General features: G+C 54.8%; 1 protein-coding gene across 1 annotated transcript in view; it reads left to right on the top strand.

The window, feature by feature from the left end:
* Positions 1 to 53: 53 nt before the first annotated feature.
* The window catches only part of Taf4 (TATA-box binding protein associated factor 4), a 69140-nt gene continuing 49985 nt past the window's right edge, over positions 54 to 19208 (top strand). The window contains exon 1 of the mRNA XM_046433119.2: positions 54 to 1274. Within this exon, the coding sequence (XP_046289075.1) occupies positions 74 to 1274 (1201 nt within the window). The 5' untranslated portion in view covers positions 54 to 73. The remainder of the gene's footprint in view (positions 1275 to 19208) is intronic.

The raw sequence follows: 19208 nt of genomic DNA, 5'->3' as shown, positions 1-19208 counted from the left end.
CGCCCCGCTGGAACCTCCTCCTGCCCAGGCGCGCTCGGCCGAGCGGCGGCGGCGGCGGCGGCGAGGAGGAAAGATGGCGGCGGGCTCGGATCTGCTGGACGAGGTCTTCTTCAACAGCGAGGTGGACGAGAAAGTGGTGAGCGACCTGGTGGGCTCGCTCGAGTCGCAGCTGGCGGCCAGCGCGGCCCACCACCACCACCTCGCGCCGCGCGCGCCCGAGCTGCGGGCCGCGGCCGCCGGCGCGCTCGGGAACCATGTTGTGAGCGGCAGCCCGGCCGGAGCCGCGGGCGCAGGGCCGGCCGCCCCCGCCGAGGGCGCGCCCGCAGCGGCGCCGGAGCCGCCCCCCGCAGGTAGAGCGCGGCCGGCGGGCGGGGGGCCGCGGCGCGCGGGCCCCGGCTCACCACGCCGCCCGCTTGTCCCCGCAGGGCCCGCGCCGGCGCCCGCCAAGCTGAGGCCGCCGCCCGAGGCCAGCGCGGGGCCCTGCCCGGCCGCCGCCGCCGCCGCCGCCGCCGCCGCCGGGCCCGAGCCCGCCGCCGCCGCCCCGCCCGCCGGCCCCGGCCCCGGCGCCGCCAAGCCTGGCCCGCCCGGCCCGCCCGGCTCCGGCGCCGCGCAAACTTTGAATGGGAGCGCCGCGCCGCCCACCGCGCCGCACGCCGCACCTGCTGTCAGCCCGGTCAACAACGGGCCCGCGCCGCCGCCCGCCGCCGGCTCCGTCATCCAGGCGGCCCCCGCGCCCGCGCCCGCCGCGCCCTCGCCGCCCGCCGCGCCCGCGCCCGCCGCGCCCCCGCCGCCCGCGCCCCCCGCGCCCGCCGCGCCCGCCCGGCCGCCCGGCCTCCCCGCCGCGCCCGCGCCCCCCGCGCCCGCCGCCGCACAGAACGGGGCCGGCGCCGCCCCCGCCCCCGCCCCCGCCCCGGCCGCCGGGGGCGCCGCGGGGCTCAGCGGCCAGCCGGGGCCCGGCGCGCCCGCGCAGGGGGCCAAGGCCGAGCCGCCCAAGACGGCGGGGCCGGCGGCGGCGGGCGCGGCGGCCGGCGTGCTGCTCGGGCCTGCGATGCAAGGGGCGCTGCCGGGGCCCGCCGGCGGCCCGCCGCCAGCCCCTGGACCCCCGGCGGGGCTGCCCAAAGGCGCGGCCGGCGCGGCGACCCCCAGCCTGCCGCGGACACCCTCGGCCGCCACCGGCGGGATCCGGGCCACCCTGACGCCCACCGTGTTGGCCCCTCGCCTGCCGCAGCCGCCGCAGAACCCGACCAACATCCAGAACTTCCAGCTGCCTCCAGGTGAGTGGACGCGCGGGGTGGGAGGGGAGGGCGGGTCGGGCGGCCGCCGATCCAGGAAGTTCTGGGCTGCGTTCTGGGGCTGTGCCCGGGCCGCCTGCCTCGCGGCTTGCCCGCGGCTGCCGGCTGAGGGGCGCCTCTGCCCAGGTGCGGAGGCCATCCTGGGTGTCCGGTGAGCCAGCGAGGCCACTGGGCCACCCTGGCTTGGGTCGGCTGCCCCTGTTTCGCGGCCTTGATGCCTGTCTGCGCTTCTGAGTTGCTCGCCCAGGGGCTTCTCGTGGAGGCTGTCTGGCGCTGCTGCCCCTGCTAGCTCGGGCAGCACGGGGTCATGCTTGCCCTGAGGGCTCCCCAGTGTTGGAGCTTACCCCATCGTGTGTCAGGGCCCTCGCTGAACTCCGCTGCCTCATTATTAATCCAGGGCTGCTGTGGTGGGCCAGAGAGCATCCTCCTCCTTGTGCAGGTTAGGTCCAGGCTGGGCACCCCCCTACCCCCCAGGTGGGGAAGTCTGGATGGAAAGCTTGGGCTTCCTGCTGCTACTAAAGGCAGAGCTAGTGCTCAGATGCTGGAGGAGTTTCAACTCCAGGTTGGTCCTGAGTGTGGCCTTAGGCTTTTGTTGTTGCCATCCCCTGAGGTCAGTGTGACACTCCCAGCCAGGAGTCTGGGGTGCAGGAGGTGGTGGGATGTGGAGCCCAACACATGTGCAGGGGATGCTTTTAGTGCAGAATCTGCTTCAGCCTCTTCCTTCTCTACACTCCCTCTGCTTTGTCACCCTGAGTTCTTTGGGGCCCCTGAGGTTTGACGGGTGATCTCTTGTCCGGTATCACATGCCAAGCTGCTTTTGTTTGGGAGTGCTCAGACAGGAGCCCTCCCACTGAACGCTGGGCTGAAGTGCTGGGCTTCTGAGCACTCCTCTCTGGTACTAGTGATGTGTGCAGCAGCTGCAGCTGCTACCGTGGAGTGGCAGTAGTAGTGGATGAGGGAGGAAAGCATGGCCCTGCCACTAGTCCTCTCCTGCTTGTTGGGAAGAGCTGAGGGTCAGTTCAAAGAGCTGCAGCCTCTGAGGAGCACGTTTTCTTGTCATTGCCCATGGGTCTCAGGGCTGCTGGTCACACATTGGGATCTGCTTCACTGGGGCAAGAGCGGGGCGACATGAGAGCCAGAAACAGTGACTCTGGGTTGGCAATAGGAGCTGCCCAGCTCTGAGGAGGAAAAGAGGAGATGTGAGAGAAGCACCCAAGAATTTGTGGGGTGTCCTTGCCAACCTTTGGGCACTAAAGAATGTGCAGTGATGGGTGTTTGCTAGAAGGCTCTGTGTTGATGTTTATGTGTGTTTTGATCTTTTGGTGGAAAATATGGCTGAGTTTTAGTTGTTAGTGTTGAAAAGGTGGTTCATGGTTGTAGCCTTTTAGGTGAAATGCCTCAGTAATTTGTATCTGCTTAGGAAAACACCCTTGCAGTGGTCCTGCCTGTTTCAACAGTGCCTCCCTCGCAGCAAGGATGTCCCTACACTGCCCTTTCATCATGACAGCTGGTGACTAGGTGCCCATGGCGTCCTCTCACCCGTGGCCATCTGGGGTTAGCCATGTTTCTTTCTCTGAGCATCTTACAGGTAAAGCCTATCTCTTTTTTTCTACTTGGGAGAAGGAAGACATTTGAAAAGGGCAGCCTTGCCTTCTTGAGCTGTCCTGAGACTCACTTCTGCCTTGTGCTTTAAGGTCAGTTTTAGAGCTGGCTGTGCTTGACTGGAAGACAACTTGAAAAAGACGGAGGGTTGTGTGTGTTCCTTCTCCTGGTTCTCTGCATCAGGACTCACGCATGGGGAGCAGAGAACAGCTCCCTTGCACTCTTGGAGTGTAAATGCTCTCCCAGGAGCAGTGCTTTAAAGTGGCCCTGTGTTTTCTGGGAAATGAAATATTGACATTCATTTCTTCAAGACCCTCTTCAGTTCTTTGATCAGAAACACTTACCAATTCTGTTACTTTATTTTAATAGTGAAAGCTGAATGAGTATAGTTAAGTCCACCATTAATGCTCCAAGCCAGGGTACTTCTTTCTTAAACAGGGGCAGTCCATTCTTGAGAGCTACAGTGATAGGTTATAAATATTTTAGCCGTAGCCTGTGATTGGTGGATCAGAAAATGCTCAACTCTTCTGATTGACGCTATGCTTCGTAATAAAAACATACAGACCAAAGGTGGAAGTAAAGTCCAACAAAATTCACAGGTGGCCGACAGCTCCTCATTTTAGGACCCCGTGATGCCGACTGGTGGAGTGAGGATCAGGGGAGGGCAGGGTTTCGGAGCTGCACACAGGTGTGGAGTAGGATGTGGAGTGTGAATGGGGAACCGTGCCCCTCCTCGCACCTCTCCTGGCCGGAGGTTGTGGTGGGAGAAGGCAGGGAGGACCGCTTTCTCCTACTGTCCTGAGGCTGAGCACTGGACCTTGAGTAAAGCCCCATCCCCACAGCGCCCTTTGAGCTTCAATTAAACATCTGAATTTGGTTTTAGCAAACTCAGTCTTGATATTCTTTGTCAGGACTGTTTTGTAAGACATTTATGTTACTATAGTTGTATTTGCTCGTTTGAAGGTGCCCGAGTCTAAGTCCTACCCACTGAGGATGAGGAAAAGACTTAAGAGACGTGTGGAAACAGTGTCGTAGCCGTTGTCATGGTGTTGTCCGAGAACACCGAAAGCACTGGCTGCTCGTGTGTAACCTGGGGTGGTCTAACGTCAGAGTCGTCGTAATGTCCATGATCAGAGTTGAAAAGCGGAGAAAGTGATCTGACCCCCAAATTAGCATGTGGGTAAGTGGTTTTAAAAGATCTTTTTTAGATAGGTAGGTGCTGTGTTGAAGCTGCTAATTTTAAAGGCTATCTTGTAATGTGGCCAATTGGCACATTTCTTAATGTGCCTCCTTTTATTGTGATTTCTTGTAGGACTTACTTTTCTGTGGTTCTAGGTCCCTGCTCCAGGACAGAAAGCCATGTCCTCCCATTGGCCTAGATGCCCTGCCCTGGGGATGTCTGCATGCTGCCTTTTAAAATGATGCTTCATAAGATAGCTCTGTGTTGAAAGACTGTCTGGGGCACTGCTTCCCACCCTAGGGCGGTTGCGTTTCCTGTTGTGGGGAAGGGAGAGTCCCTTAGCGGCTGGCTGCACCTTTTTGGCTGGTTCTCCTGAGGCTTAGTCCCAAAGTCAGGCCATAGAAGAAGTAGGGCTGCTACTGTAGTTATGGGAGCTGCTGTCTTGGTGGCCAGCTGTGGCTCAGAGTGCAGGTGCCTTGGTTCAAGAGATGTTCTTGGAAGTTTAGACATTACTTATGCACAGTAGCTGTTTGATCTGGGACTGAGGACAGTGTTCATGGATTCTCCGTTTCCTGGCTGTGAAGTGAGGTTGGCTATTTTGTGAAAGATGTGGAGTTCCATCCAGAAGAGGTGTGCATCCTCCTAAGTTTTGTAACATTTTCACTATTTCAAATCAGATGTTGCTGTAGAAGTTGTGAAATCTTGTAAGGACAGCTTTATTAAGTCAAATCCATGTCTAGAGTGGTTGAAGAGTTTGGTGCTGGGGCTGCCTTGTGCCGCCAGTCAAAAGCTGCTGAGGTTGTCACAGGTGTGTGCTACCTGCCTGCCCACGTGGTGCAGGCTGTGCAGAGTGAACCTGGATGGGGGACTTGATTCAGGGCCAGAGGCCTTGACCTAGTGTTCTCCTTGGTATGCTCAGGGACAGTGACATTTGAATAGAACAAGGAGAAGTAATTTTTTGAGAGCTGTTAAGGATAGCACTAGGCTGCTCTACTTAGGGTGGATCAAAGGTGGCTTCCCTGCTTCACCGCTGGGTTGGAGGGATGCCCTTGGGGGCGAGAGGGCCACCCCCATGTCCTGACTGGTCTCCCCCCCTGCTTGTCACCATCATCTTGGGGTGAGTGGAGTGTCCTTGGTGATGGGGTGGGGTTGGCCTACTCTAGTCTGTAGATGTCTTGGAGCTAGTATGCCTTCTGTTCTGGTAGCAGCAGGGCCAGGGCCTGTGGGCACTCATGGGACTGCCACCCTGGCTGCTTACTGTGCTTGGTGCTCTGCATTCATGGGGGACTCCCTTAAGTCCTTGTATCTGTAGGTAGAGCCTTGTTTGTTGGGGCCCTGTCAAAAGGCTGCCTAGGAAGATGGACTCTGGCTTACCTAGGGCTTGATGGCCTGAGGATCCCCAGGAGCAGGCCCTGCTCCTATGAGGGCTTCAGTTGTGCTGGGGATCTTTGCCACCTGTCCTGACCCTTTTCAGCCCCTGCCCTGGAAATGGAGCAGCTCTAGGCACAGCAGTGGGTGTGGGTGGGGAGTGGGTGGGTGTGGATGTGGATGTGGATGTGTGGGGGCGCTGCCTCTGTGTCCTTGAACTCAGAATGAAGTCAGCGTAGTGTCTGTGTGTTTCCAGGTCTAGTTCAGTGTATAAGTGTAAGCTGTCCTCTGTTTAAGAGAGAAATTTGAAGAGTGCTTTTAACAAATAGATGGTTATGTGTGACTTGATCAAAACATAACTGTTTTTGGGAATCTTAAAGGAGAGCGGTAAAAGGGCTCCTGAGATTTGGGGTAATTTGCATTGTTCTCAGAAGTTCTTTTTCTTTCTTTCTTTTTTTTGTTTTAATGTAGGGCTGAGAGTTGAACCCAGGGCCTCACACGTGCTAGGCAAGCACTCTGCCACTGAGCCCCAGCCCCAGCCCACTTTCACTTTTTTTTTATGTGGATGATAAGCTGGAGCCTTTGATTTGCTACCTGGGAAACAGTTGCTGTTTGGGGTTCTTGCCTGGGAAACTGTCTTCGGCTGTGGGTTGGCAGCCCTTTAGTTGGGCCTCTGATGGTAATAAACCAGTAAAGTTAAAGCAGGTAGAAGAGGCTGGGCATTGGGGCACCTGCCTGTGATCCCAGTGACTCAGGAGACTGAGGCAGGAGGGTCACAATTTTGAGGCCAGTGTCAGCAGCTTTGTGAGACCTCTGTTTCAGTACATAAATAAATAAAAAGTAAGATATTGTGACCACCTAAAACTAAAAATTAAGTATTAAAAAAGTATATAAGTCTTTTTTTTTTTTTTTTGTATAGGGGATTGAACTCAGGGTGTTTTATGGCTGAGCCACATCCCAGCCCTTTTTGTTATTTGAGACAGGGCTTTGTTAAGTTGCTGAAGCTGGCCTGGAACTTGTGATCCTCCTGCCTTAGCCTCCTGAGTTGCTAGGAGTACAGGCGTGTGCAGTGCCCAGCTACAAGAAAGGTTTTTAAGCTGGGAAAACTGGAAATCCATATGCAACAAAATGAAACTGAATCCCTTTCTCTCGCCATGCACAAAAGTTAATTCAAAATGGATCAAGGAGCTTGATATCAAATCAGAGACACGCCATCTGATAGAAGAAAAAGTTGGCTACGATCTACATACTGTGGGGTCGGGCTCCAAATTCCTCAATAGGACACCCATAGCACAAAAGTTAATAACTAGAATCAACAAATGGGACTTACTCAAACTAAAAAGTTTTTTCTCAGCAAAAGAAACAATAAGAGGGGTAAATAGAGAGCCTACATCCTGGGAACAAATCTTTACTCCTCACACTTCAGATAGAGCCCTAATATCCAGAGTATACAAAGAACTCAAAAAATTAGACAATAAGAGAACAAACAACCCAATCAACAAATGGGCCAAGGACCTGAACAGACACTTCTCAGAGGAGGACATACAATCAATCAACAAGTACATGAAAAAATGCTCACCATCTCTAGCTGTCAGAGAAATGCAAATCAAAACCACCCTAAGATACCATCTCACTCCAGTAAGATTGGCAGCCATTATGAAGTCAAACAACAACAAGTGCTGGCGAGGATGTGGGGAAAAGGGTACACTTGTACATTGCTGGTGGGACTGCAAATTGGTGCAGCCAATTTGGAAAGCAGTATGGAGATTTCTTGGAAAGCTGGGAATGGAGCCACCATTTGACCCAGCAATTCCCCTTCTCGGTCTATTCCCTAAAGACCTAAAAAGAGCATGCTACAGGGACACTGCTACATCGATGTTCATAGCAGCACAATTCACAATAGCAAGACTGTGGAACCAACCTAGATGCCCTTCAATGGATGAATGGATAAAAAAAATGTGGCATTTATACACAATGGAGTATTACTCTGCATTAAAAAATGACAAAATCATAGAATTTACAGGGAAATGGATGGCATTAGAGCAGATTATGCTAAGTGAAGCTAGCCAATCCCTAAAAAACAAATGCCAAATGTCTGCTTTGATATAGGGAGAGTAACTAAGAACAGAGTAGGGTCGAAGAGCATGAGAAGAAGATTAACATTAAACAGGGATGAGAGGTGGGAGGGAAAGGGAGAGAGAAGGGAAATTGCATGGAAATGGAAGGAGACCCTCAGAGTTATACAAAAGTACATACAAGAGGAAGTGAGGGGAAAGGGAAAAATAATACAAGGGGGACAAATGAATGTCAGTAGAGGGGGCAGAGAGAGAAGAGGGGAGGGGAGGGGAGGGGAGGGGGCATAGTAGAGGATAGGAAAGGCAGCAGAACATGACAGTCACAAGTATGGCAATATGTAAATCAATGGATGTGTAACTGATGTGATTCTGCAATCTGTATATGGGGTAAAAATGGGAGCTCATAACCCACTTGAATCAAAGTGTGAAATATGATATATCAAGAACTATGTAATGTTTTGAACAGCCAACAATAAAAAATTAAAAAAAAAAAAAGGTTTTTAAGGGGTTTTATGTTTTGTGGTAGGTCTGTCTGGGGGTGGTCCCTGTGGTCCATACCCAGCACGCGTGGATGAGCAGTACTACCGTCTTGAGACTGTAGTCTTGAGACCGGGTTAACTTTGTAAAGACACTGAGGAGTGCTGGTATCAAGGTTAGGGCCTGCACTTGAGAGTGAAGCAGGGATGCACTCCTGGATGGCTTTGTCATGTCACTTTGTTATAAGAATTATAGTCAATTGGAAAAGTCTTCTTTCCAACCAGTGTTTTTTGATTATAATGTTATTTTATTTGGCCAGGTGTGGTGGCACTTGCCTGTAATACCAGTAACTTGGGAGGCTGAGGCAGGGGGATAGCAAGTTCCATTCAGGTCAGCCTCAGCAACTTAGTGAGACCCTGTCTCAAAAAGGGTTGGGGGTGTAGCTAGTGGTAAATTGCCTTTGGGTTCAATCCCTGGTGTTCAAAATAAAAACAAACAATTCTATAGTCATTATGGGAAGTTTGAGAAGAAAACTATGAAGAAGGCATTGAGGTGGCTTGTAACTCATCTGTCCCAGACTGCTCACCTTTGACAGCTTATCATTTTAGCCTTTTTGGATGCAGATGAATTTCTGCATTTCTGATTGTTATGGAACAAGAATCACCCTTCAGAATTGCTGAGTGTTACTTGCCTTGTCCTACGTGTCTTTGTGTGCTGCCCTGGCCCCTCAGTGGTCCTTGAAGCTCTGTTAGGCTGCCTGGATCCGGCTTGTAGAGTCCTGTGCTGAAGTCCTCCCACCTGTAGGTGCTCATCTTCACATACAGTTCGTGTGTCTGATGAGTTGAGCATTTCAAAGGCTTTACTACAAATTGCCTTCCAGTAGTTGGGCCAGTTTGTACTTTTAAAACCATTGCTGGTGCATACTTGTTGAGACAGGAGGATCGTGAGTTCAAAGCCAGCCTCAGCAAAAGTGAGGCACTAAGCAACTCAGTGAGACCCTGTTTCTAAATAAGTACAAGATAGGGCTGGGGATGTGGCTCAGTGGTTGATTGCTCCTGAGTTCAATCCCCAGTACCCCCGCTGCCCCACCCCGTAAAACAAAAACAGAAACAAAACAAAACCCATTGCCCAGATATGGCTTTTCAGAAATTGACGGCCTTTCTGTAGGAGGACAGTTGTGGTTAAGGAAGATTAGACCTTGTTGGTGAGGATATCGGCCATTTATTCTCAGCTGATTTTGCCTAGGGGCATTTGTGCATCTAATAAGACCACATGTTAATCAGTGAGCACTGCTGACATGGGTGCTGGGGTGCACCCTTTGGGTCCTGAGGCTGCAGAGTCCTTGCTCTCCTGGTGTGGCTCTTATTGGGGTTGGGGGAAGCTATTAATGAAGACTTGCTGGGAGGTATTTCTGATCCTGGAGAGGGCCTGTTGCCTAGGGGACTGCTGAGGAGTCCTAAATGAAAAGAAGGGACCTGGTCCCTGGAGCTGAGGATGGGGAAAAGGTATGGGTTCCCAGGCCATATCAGGAGGATGATCCCGGCCTGTCATGGAGCTGTCACTGTAGGTATGTTGAGTGCCTGAATAAATTCCAGCTGGGGAGCCACTGAAAGTTTAAGCAGGGTGACAGAGTCAGATGTGAGTTTTAAGGTCACTTTTGTGACCGTGAGCTGTGGAATGCAAGGTGGTAGGGGCAGGGCCCGGGGAGTCTGTGTGATGTGGACATACTCATGGGATTTGCTGATGTCCTGAGACGGGTGAGTCTAGGACAGGGGCTGGACTGGCATCTCCTCCCTGGATAGAGAGGGCAGGGCTGGGAGTGTGTGTTGGTTTGAGATGCCATTCTGAGCCGGAATGTCAAGGGTAGTGGATACAGTGCAGGAGCTTGGAAGAGGGCAGCATGGGAGTCAGGGCACTTAATGGCATTTACAGTGGTGACTGAAAGAGCCACTTCATGGGAGGCCACCTCCTGAGAGAGCCTGGCCTGGAGCTGGGTGGCATGTGGGGTGCAGTGAGGCCAAGGGGTGGCTCTCAGGTGAAGGAACCCCTTGGGCATAGGCTTTGGGATCAGCAGGAAGGATAGCCCTGAGTGAAGAGCCACCAGCCCGTAGGGAGGAAGGACCAGCATGGCTGCGGCATCGGAGCGCCTGTGGGTTGGCTGGGCTGTGCAAGCGCAGTCTTTCCTGGCCTCTTTGCCCTTTCACCTAGGAAAAGGCCTAAGGTGAGCATTGTTACTCCTAGTGTATGCTTTAGTTGGGGTCTTGGTCTGAGTCTGCTGGGGTGTCTGTGGCCCTCCCCTCAGCCGCTGACGTGCATGGACCTGTGAGTCTGTGGACTGTCTCTTAGGTGGAAGGCCCCTGTCATGGAGCCTCCCTTTGCATGAAGGAGGGTTTTCAGGGACTCCACAACACTTTGGGTAAGCTTGGATCTAGGGGTACACAGTGCTCAGGGGCCTGGACGTGGTTTGCATGGTTCCCTTTGGAGCGTTTTGTGCACCTGAACAGGGAGCAGGCTTTGAAGAGGAAGCCCACAGCGTGGGCATCTCCAGGATGCCTGGGGAGGGCTCTCTGTCCCTGTGTGTTGCACCGAGCCAGGGGCATGTGCACGTTTCCAGCTAGCTGCCGACAGTGATTGGGCCAGCAGGGATGTGTGCTTCATGGTCTGACATTTTGGCATTACTGGACAGTTCTTGTGGGTTCTGTTCCATGAGGTCCCTCAGCCCTTGGGTTCCTCCCACTCAGGAGCACTGAGCCGTCTTCTTGGGCTGCTTTGTCTCTCTGACTGAGGCATGGTACTGCAAGTTCTGGTGGTCCTGCCAGCTGGAAGGGCAGTGGGCAGTCAAGAGGCTCCCTGGCCTGAAAGCCCTGCCCAGAGGGATGTGGTCATTTTCTCTAGTTCTAGTTGAGAGAACTTGGTAGGTAATTGGCTCCATCTAATTACACAGGGGGCTGGGTAGTTCAGCCCATGCTGGGAGCTGGGGGTTGGGGAACAGTTAGCAGGCCAGGCACGTGGCTGCGTGCGCCAGGGAAGTGGTCTGGTGAGTTTGTCCAGTCAGCCAGCAAACATTAATCCAGCACTAACTTGAAACTCACCTGGTGCCGGGGCTGGTGACAGGAGTGAGGCTTGCTGATGGGGTTGTGTTGGGTACATGGGCTGGGAGGGAGTAGAGGGCAGTTTCCCTGTGGTGTGACTGGGTGGAGAGTCACCGTGAGCCATTAGGGGCATGTTTAGCAGTGGAGGCTCCTGGTTCAGAAGATTTGCCTGATGTCCTCGGTGGCACAGTGAGACTCTGAGTGCTGCACAGAGCAGTGGGAGCACCCAGACTCCAGAGCTCATTGCCGCGCCTGGTCCCAGGCAGGTGGACCTCCTGCCTCTGCCGCAGTGGCCTTGCATGGCTCTGGCTGGCTTTAGGTCCAGGGGTGCTTTCCCTGTACTTTGGGACCCTGTGGCAAAGGGTGCTAGGGCTAAGAAACTTGCAGGTGCTGACCGTGCTCTGGTGCTGGTGTAGGGTTGCTGATGCCCTCTTTCATCCTTGGAGTGCTCTGCGGGAAGACTCGGCTCCACTCTGGTCTCAGGCTGAGCTTGGGGTAGTGTCACCTCTGCTCTGGAGAGAGCTGCTTTTCCCCTGGATCCCAGCCCTGAGAACCCCAGTTCCTGGTCTGGCTGCCACCTGCCTTTCCTGTGTCCAGGCTGGGAAAACGACATTGTGAAAGAAGGGAAGTTAGACCTCCTACAAGATGTAACTATGGGCAGACAGCTTGGGTGCCGTGAGCCCATGTGGGAGGTAGGATAGTGGGATCATGCACTTGGGCATGGAGTTGGAGTTGCGCGTAGATGTGGGGTGGCGTGTGGGCACAGAGTGGCATAGACATGGGGTGGCGTGGATATAGAGTGGAGTGGCATGTAGATGTGGGGTGGTATGGACATAGAGTGGTGCGGGGGTGTGGACGTGGGGTGGGGGGATGGGTGGCTTGGACGTGGGGTGACAGGGTTGCGTGTGGATGCGGGTTGGCGGTGTTATATGTGAATGTGGAGCAGCCGGTGGTGCCTAGGACACGTGGAGCATTGGATAGGCATGAACTCCAGCTCAGGCAGAGGTGCACTTTGGGCTGGTGTGAGCTGGTGGTGTGCTTGTGTGGCTCTGAGGGTTGCACACCAAGTCCTGCTAGTGGCTAGTGCATGTATGTGATGTCTGAATCCTGTGGTCCATGCAGGTGTCCTTATTGAGGGCAAAGGCTGTCCAGAGGGTGAGGTCACTTCTTGGAAGTGGTTGCTCCTAGGGATGGAGTGTGGGGATGGGACTCTAGAGCTGTAGTATTTATTTTTCTTAAAGAGACTGAAGTCTGTTTCATGGTTTTTAGCAGTCATGTATTCTTAATGGCTGAACTAGAGTGTGTCTTTGTTCTTGTAACTGTGTGTGTAAAGCTGCTTTGGATCAGCCTGCCATGATCCCTGGCAGGTGATGGTGCAGAGACCAGTGCAGTTCCAAGGCTGGTGTGGTCCTGACCACTCAGGAGTCCCATGGCTTCCTGGAACCCTGTGGTTGGGTCCACACTCTCCTGCCTCCAGGGACCCCTCATTTGCTTTCTCCCCTGTGAGATGCACTGGGGGGACCTCCAGGGAATTCACACTATTTGGAATGAAGCCTAGTTTCCTGGAGTAACCTGACCCCAAAGGATCATAGTCTGGCCTCCCACCAATTTCAGATCTCATCCTCATCAGGCTGTGGGTCAGCCACTCTGTACTCAGCATACCTACTTGTTGTTCAGGCCTGCCTCACTCCTGCAGAGCTTGCTTCTTGTGTTCTACGTATGGCTCTGGATCTGGGGATCACTCTGGCCTGGGAGGTTCTGTCTGCAACATCCCTGGGGGCCTTAATTTTGACGGGAATTGCTCACCTGGAGCCCACACTGCTGAGACTTCCACACTGCTGGCCTCTGCCACAGGCTTGCTAGCTGAGCAGGAGCACCTTCCACTTTTGGCATGGGGCTTGGTGTGGCTGGGATGCCAGGGCCTGAGTCAGAGAGTCTCCTGAAGGCAGTGTGGCCTCTCTGTGGCATTTTGGAGGCCATTAATTGGGATGAAAAGCCATGGAGGGAACAGGGTGTGTGCTTTTGGATCTCAGGCATAGATGTGAGTTAGTCACAGTCCTGGCCCTAGCGTGGCCTGCTTTCCTTTATGTGATTGTTTTCACGCTTTAATAAGTACCTGCACAGCACAGCCCTGTCGGAGAGCTGGGACTGTGCCAACCTCCTGGGGGCCCTTGCGCCACAGACCCTTCCCCGCCTGCCAGCTGTGCGCCCTCTGCCTCTCCTCTTCTGCACCTGCATACGCCTCTTCCCTGTGTTCCTGGGCAGGGCCCCTTAGCTAGGATTCTGCCAAGAGTACCTTGCTGGGGGTGGCCTCCTGGGACTTTTACCATTGACCTGTCCATTACTAGGGTGCCTCTTGTTATCGTGGTAGCTGTCCTTCATCAGCACAGCCCTGTGACAGGTCCTTGTTTGAGGACACAGAGGTCCCTTCTCTTGTGGGCACTGGGTAGTTTGCCTTCTTGGACATGGGGTGGCATACTGCCCTGCAGTCCCCCCTGATTAAGCGTAGGAGCCCGCTGGGCATGGCATGGTGGCCTGTCAACCCATCAGCTTGGGCACTCCACGGTGGTCCTCGGCACCCAGCGGTTGCTGTTTGGCAGGGCAGTTGGCTTTCTGGGATCAGACTTTCACTTGCTGTCCTGCAAACCTCAAGACTTTGATTCCAGATTTGTGTGTTTGGGCTGTTGACCAAATATCCAGGCAGGTCGTGGGAAGATCTAGGTCCCTAAAAGACTGGTGGCATCTTAAATCACAGGGCTGTGCCCTCACCTGGTATGTGTAGGGGATGGGATGGGCAGGCCCAGAGGTCAGTTCTGGGTTGTTCGGCGGCTGGAGGCAGGCGAGCAGGGGAGCCATAAGCAGATCCAGGGCATCCTGGCACCAGGATTGTGTGGAGGAGGTGGGTGCCTTCCTGGCAGGCACAGGGCTGCCTTCTGGCCTCAGGGCAGAAGGGTGGGGGTGACTGTGGGTGGCTGGAGCTGGCCAGTCCTGAGTTGGAGGGTGGCCATGGGCCTGAGTGTTTCAGCAGTGGTGTGGGAAGCAGGTCCCTGAAAGTGAGGATGAGGTTGAAGGATAATTTCCTTTGTAGTTTTTTAGTTTGTTTTTAAGGAGAAGAGATTTTCAAGCAGTATTTACCCCTAGATATTGAACATGGGCCACATGCATGATTTATAATTCCTAGGACTGGGCAAAGCTAATTTTATCAGTACGTTCCCTGTCACCCTGTCCTGGGCGTTGTCATTCGGCAGGGCCCATAGTGAGAGCACCGGGTGCTTTGCACTCTGAACTCAGCTGAGGTGGCCATGAGGTCCTGCCTGCCTGCCCACTCTGGGCGCATGTTTTCTGTGCTCAGTGGCCATGTGCTGAGTACTAACCCTCCATTGGATAGAGGGAGCAACTGGTAGCAGGTATGGGGGTGGCTCGGGTAGGGTGTGGAAAGGCCAAGTGGGAGGGGATGTGGCAGCTATGGGAGGAGGAGGTGCTGGCTTTTCTGTCACCAGGTTGGCCACAGAGGCTGGGACGCTGGTGGCTAGGTTGTCCAGGGGAAGGGTGGCAGCCAGAATGGAGTCTATCTCATGAGGGTGCAGGCTCTTTGAGGATGTTCCTGTGTTGCCTCCCCCCAGTCAGTGACGGCCATGGGGCTGGGTGGGTGGGAAGGAAGGCTATAGGACAGTGACAGCAGCCTCCTAGGGAGCTTGTGTGCTGGAGGCAGAAGCTGGTAGGTGAGGTGGCCAGGCCAGGGCTGTGATTGCGTCTGGGGACTGATGGACTGTCTCTGTGGCTGTGTAGGTCACTGAGTGCAAAGGAAGGGAGATGAGCCACAGAGGGAGATGGTGATGTGGCCCTGCCCCATGTCCTGGGGTGGCGAGAAAGCAAGCCGGCCCAGGCCAGGAGAGTCATAGGCGTGCCAGAGCTGCAATGCCGTACAGGTCCGGGGCAGGAGGTTGGCCAGTGAGCTCAAATGGCTTGGACAGCAGGTGTGGCTTGTCAGGATAGGAGACCTGGGACGTGGTAGGCCCCTGGCTCCCAAGTGCCCTGCCTCCATCCTGCAGGCATCGTGTGGCAGGTGCCTTGCAGTGGCACCAGGAGAAATCTATGTTGTGGGCCAAGCCAGAGAGGACCAGAGTACTACTAGCAGGTGACCTGAGGAAGCACAGGTGGCAGGAGCTATCCACAGACGGCTTCCCTGGACTACATTCTGGTGGGAGGTGATGGTCTGCTGCCAGCGAATCATTTTGAACATGAAATGAGGACACCGATTCTGACTTATTTTTTGTTAGGTGGGCACTTACTATTAACTAAGACAGGGTGCCCATTGGGACTGTTCTGGGCAAGATGGGGCCCTCATCTTCTGTCCAGCCTGGACTGTGGGCTAGAAAGGCCCCAGTATTGCCACCTTCTGAGCCACACTGACAGATTCTCCCCAGGTGGCTGGGGACAGTGCATCCCGTGTGCTGCAGACCTGTCTGTCTCCTGTTCAGATGCCCTTGTTGCCAGAGTCGTGCCATTTCTGGTGCCGTCTCTGGTGACTTCCTTTCTGAAATGCCTTTCAGCATCCTGAGAGCATTGTCTTGCTTTAGACGGCTGTTTGAACATGCCCCTGTTTTGGGAGGTTGGGTCCTCCCCACCTGAGCCCTCTTCTGGCTTCTGGTGCCCAGGGCTGCTGGTCCATGTGTGGCAGGAGTTGGGGCTTGGGCATGTGGCACTTTGGTGGGTTTGCTGCCTGGAACCCCTGGGCCATGGGTCCAGGCAGGTCCTCTTGGCTGGAATGTGCTCCATTCTTCAGGAAGGACTTTCCAGCTATGCCCTCTTTCTTCTGCCTGGAGCTTGGAAGGGCTGCCGTAATGCCACCATCCAGTTTCATTTAGGGTCTGCTGCCCAGAGCCTGTGCCCAGTCCCACAGAGCCCGTTTTCCCTTCCTTAGTCTCCTGGGTGCTGGCTGTTCGCATCCCTTTACTCTTGATATTGTAGGACCAGAGATTGGTGCCGTCTGTCAGCAGCACCCCAGGGCTGTTCTTAAGAGGGTTGAGGTGGCTTTGGGACTCCCCAATACTGGCATAGGCCAGTGTCACTGTGTATGAAGAGTCACCAGAGAGCTGTTCCCCATACACCTGGGAGGCAGGACCAAGGTAGGGGGATGGAGAGGCCCGGGCTGTGGGGAGACCTAATGTAAAGGCTGGTCCTCCTAGAGGGTCCATGGTCTGCAGGGGATGTGGGGAGGGAGCTGGAGGAGAGAGCTCAGGAGTAGAAGAAGGACCAGGGACAGCTCCTGGGAGGTAGAGGAAGGGGATTCCTTCTGCAGGTGTGTTTCTTGATTGCTGCTGTACCCGCCTCCCAAAGGAGCTCAGTGTGGCTTCCTCTTGGCTGCTCATGGTGGTCTGTTCTCGGGGTACAGGAAGCAGTGGGTATTTGTTGCTCATGTGAATGGAAGCAGGTGTTTGGTAAGTGTGTGAACCAGCGAGATGGACTCCCTGTCCTAGGGATAGAGAGGTCATAGGCTCTAGTGTGGCCTAGCAGTGGGTCAGGAGCTGTTTGTTGGGTGCGCACTGGGAAGTTAAGGTGCTTGATTGGGGGCTGAACTGTAGTGAGATTTGGGCAGGCACAGAGGTGAATGCTGGGGAGGATAGAGTGGATTCTATCATAGGTGAGTGGGATGTGGTTGGAGGGACTTAGATTTGGGGCAGGTGCTAGGCTTCAAGCAGAAGGTGTGCTACCAGCTCTGGGCTGTTGGTAGTTGTGAGTTGCAGCAGGTTGGAGCAAAAGGTGAAGTGGCCTGGCTGCGATTCTAGCCCTCTCTGACACCTTGGAGAAGGGGTGGGAAACTATAGGCCACTGGGATTGGAGGAGGGCACCTGTGCCCTCAGTGGGGGGCAGTCACCAGTGCCTGTGGGCAGGTGCTCACTGACACTCTGTGGCACTTGGCCTGGAGCCCTGCACGGGTGGATGTGGGGCAGGCACGGACCCTGCTGTGTCTCGAGAAGCTGTGGTGTAAAGAGGACTGTTGGACAGTGCAGGGATGTGGGGTGGTACCCCAGTAGCTGGACCAGAGCTGAGGCTGTTTGACATAGGGGAGAAGGTCGGGCTACCTGGGGTGTGGCTTCCGCATAGGATCCCTGGGAAATGTGGGGATGAGACCTCTCTGGAGAAGCAGGGGCCACAGGAGGCAGTAGGAGGGAGGATGTGTGAGACCAGCCAGGACCTGCTAACCTCCAGCCAGAGCCAGAGCGAGGCACAGCTGGTTCAGGGGATCTGCTTGTCCACACTGGGCTGAGCTCTGCAGGGTCCATAGGTGGAACCCTGATGGGACAGGGTCTCACAGAAGCTCTGTGGGACTCATTTGTACAGGCTGTGGGTTCCAGTTGGGCAATGCCCTTGTCTCATGTCTCCCAGCCACCTGAGGGCAGCTCCTGGTGCCCTCAAAGGTACCTCTAGAGTGAGGTTGCCCCCGTGTGGCTCTTGAGCTGAGTGTGAGTCCCCCAGGTTTTTAGAGAGGCTTTTGTGGTACTTCAGAACCCTCTTATCTGGGCTCAGTAGAACAAGTGCCAGCCAGTGTATGCCAGCACCAGGGAAGAGCTGCCAGAGAGCACTGGCTCAGCTCTGAGTGCCACGGACCTTAGGAGGTCTTCAGGGGTCATTTGATCCTGATTCTACCACTGACAGCCTGCATTAGCATATAACCCTCCCAAGTCACAGCTCCTGGTGGGGCACCTTGGGCAACTGTGGAGAGGGGAAGGGCAGTGAACCAGGGAGGGAGGTGTGACTTGCTGGGGCAAAGAAGGGGACCCCAGGGCAGTCCCGGAGCCACACCTTGCTGGCTCTCTGGAGAGGACTGCAGGTGCTCTATGAACATGATCCGCCACTTTTGCGTGATTGAAGCTCGATTGCACCTTGCTGTTGCTGCGTTCATGTTGGGAAGCATGGTGCCTCTGCCACAGCAAAGCCTGGCTTGTCCAGAAGCAGACTAAAGATCTCTGGGTTTAGAGAAGGGCTTCCTGTTGTTGCATCTGGTGTCCCTCCCCTAGGAGCCAGTCCTACCCTGTCGAGCTGCCTGAGTGGCTGTCAGGCTGAGGGTGTGCTCAGAGACCCTCCGTTGTGGCTCTTGTGCACTCAGCTTTTGCAGTGCCCCTTCTGTATACGCTTTTGTTTGGAGGGAGGGAGGTGCAGCGAAGGGTGGGGGAGGGGGGTGGGGCACTTGTTGGTGAAGAGAGCATGGCTCCTTCCTCCCTGGGCCTGCCCAGGCAGACCTTGGAGAAGGAGGCTTCCAGAAGGATGCACTGGAGGGCTTCAGCATGGGCTCATGGGGTGAGCAGGGAGCCTAGGCAGTGGTGAGATGACAGCATTATCCCATGTTCCCCGTCAGTGCAAGTGTGTCCCACACATGAAGTTGCTGTTGGAGGAGGAAAGAGGTCCCGTGGAGGAAGAGCTGGTCTTCCTGAGGGGCGAGACAGTTCTCCCAGGACAGGAGGAAACACCTGCATCTTGGCCTTCAGATATTAGAAGAAAACTTCTTCGAGTTGACACATCACTAAGAAAACAGCCAGACACTGGGAGAAAGTATTTGTATACCACAAAGAACTTGCAGGAACTCTTAGTAAAATGATAAGCCACTGCATTAAACATGGCCCAAGGTTTGAATAGACACAAAGGAAAGTGTAGAAATGGTTAGTAAGCATATGAAAAGATGCTCCCCTGCCAGTCTGAGCCCAGGGGGACAGAACTGGAGCTCACAATGGCTGCCCCTCCACCCTCCTGCCAGTTAGCAGAATAAGTGAAGACCCGCCCATACAAAGCTGTGATAGCAGTGGTGCCTGGAGGAGCCTGAACTCCAGCACATGGGGAGTGGCTAGGCAGGGCATGGAGGTCAGACCAACCAGCAGCACACAGGCTGTGTGCCCAAAGGGACCATCTGAAAACACCCTCCTGGGCACAGAGGGCCTGTGACACAGTTCTGTTCAGGTGACACTCAAGAAAGGCTGAACTGTGACGGTGGTGGCTGCCTGGGCTGGGTGGTAGTGGTGTGGCTTTAGGGGGCTTTTTAAGTGGAGGGCGGTGCTCACATCCCAGTGGTGGCAGTGGTCACACAGCTGTGGGCATCGGCCCAGTCAGAATTTTGCTTTGGTAG

This window comes from Marmota monax, unplaced genomic scaffold (genome assembly GCF_021218885.2).
Source record: "Marmota monax isolate L192 unplaced genomic scaffold, Marmota_monax_Labrador192_F-V1.1 WCK01_AAM20220418_F8-fsc00014, whole genome shotgun sequence".
Lineage (NCBI taxonomy): Eukaryota > Metazoa > Chordata > Mammalia > Rodentia > Sciuridae > Marmota > Marmota monax.
Note: the sequence above shows the minus strand (reverse complement) of the source record. Positions and strands in the feature narration are given on the sequence as shown.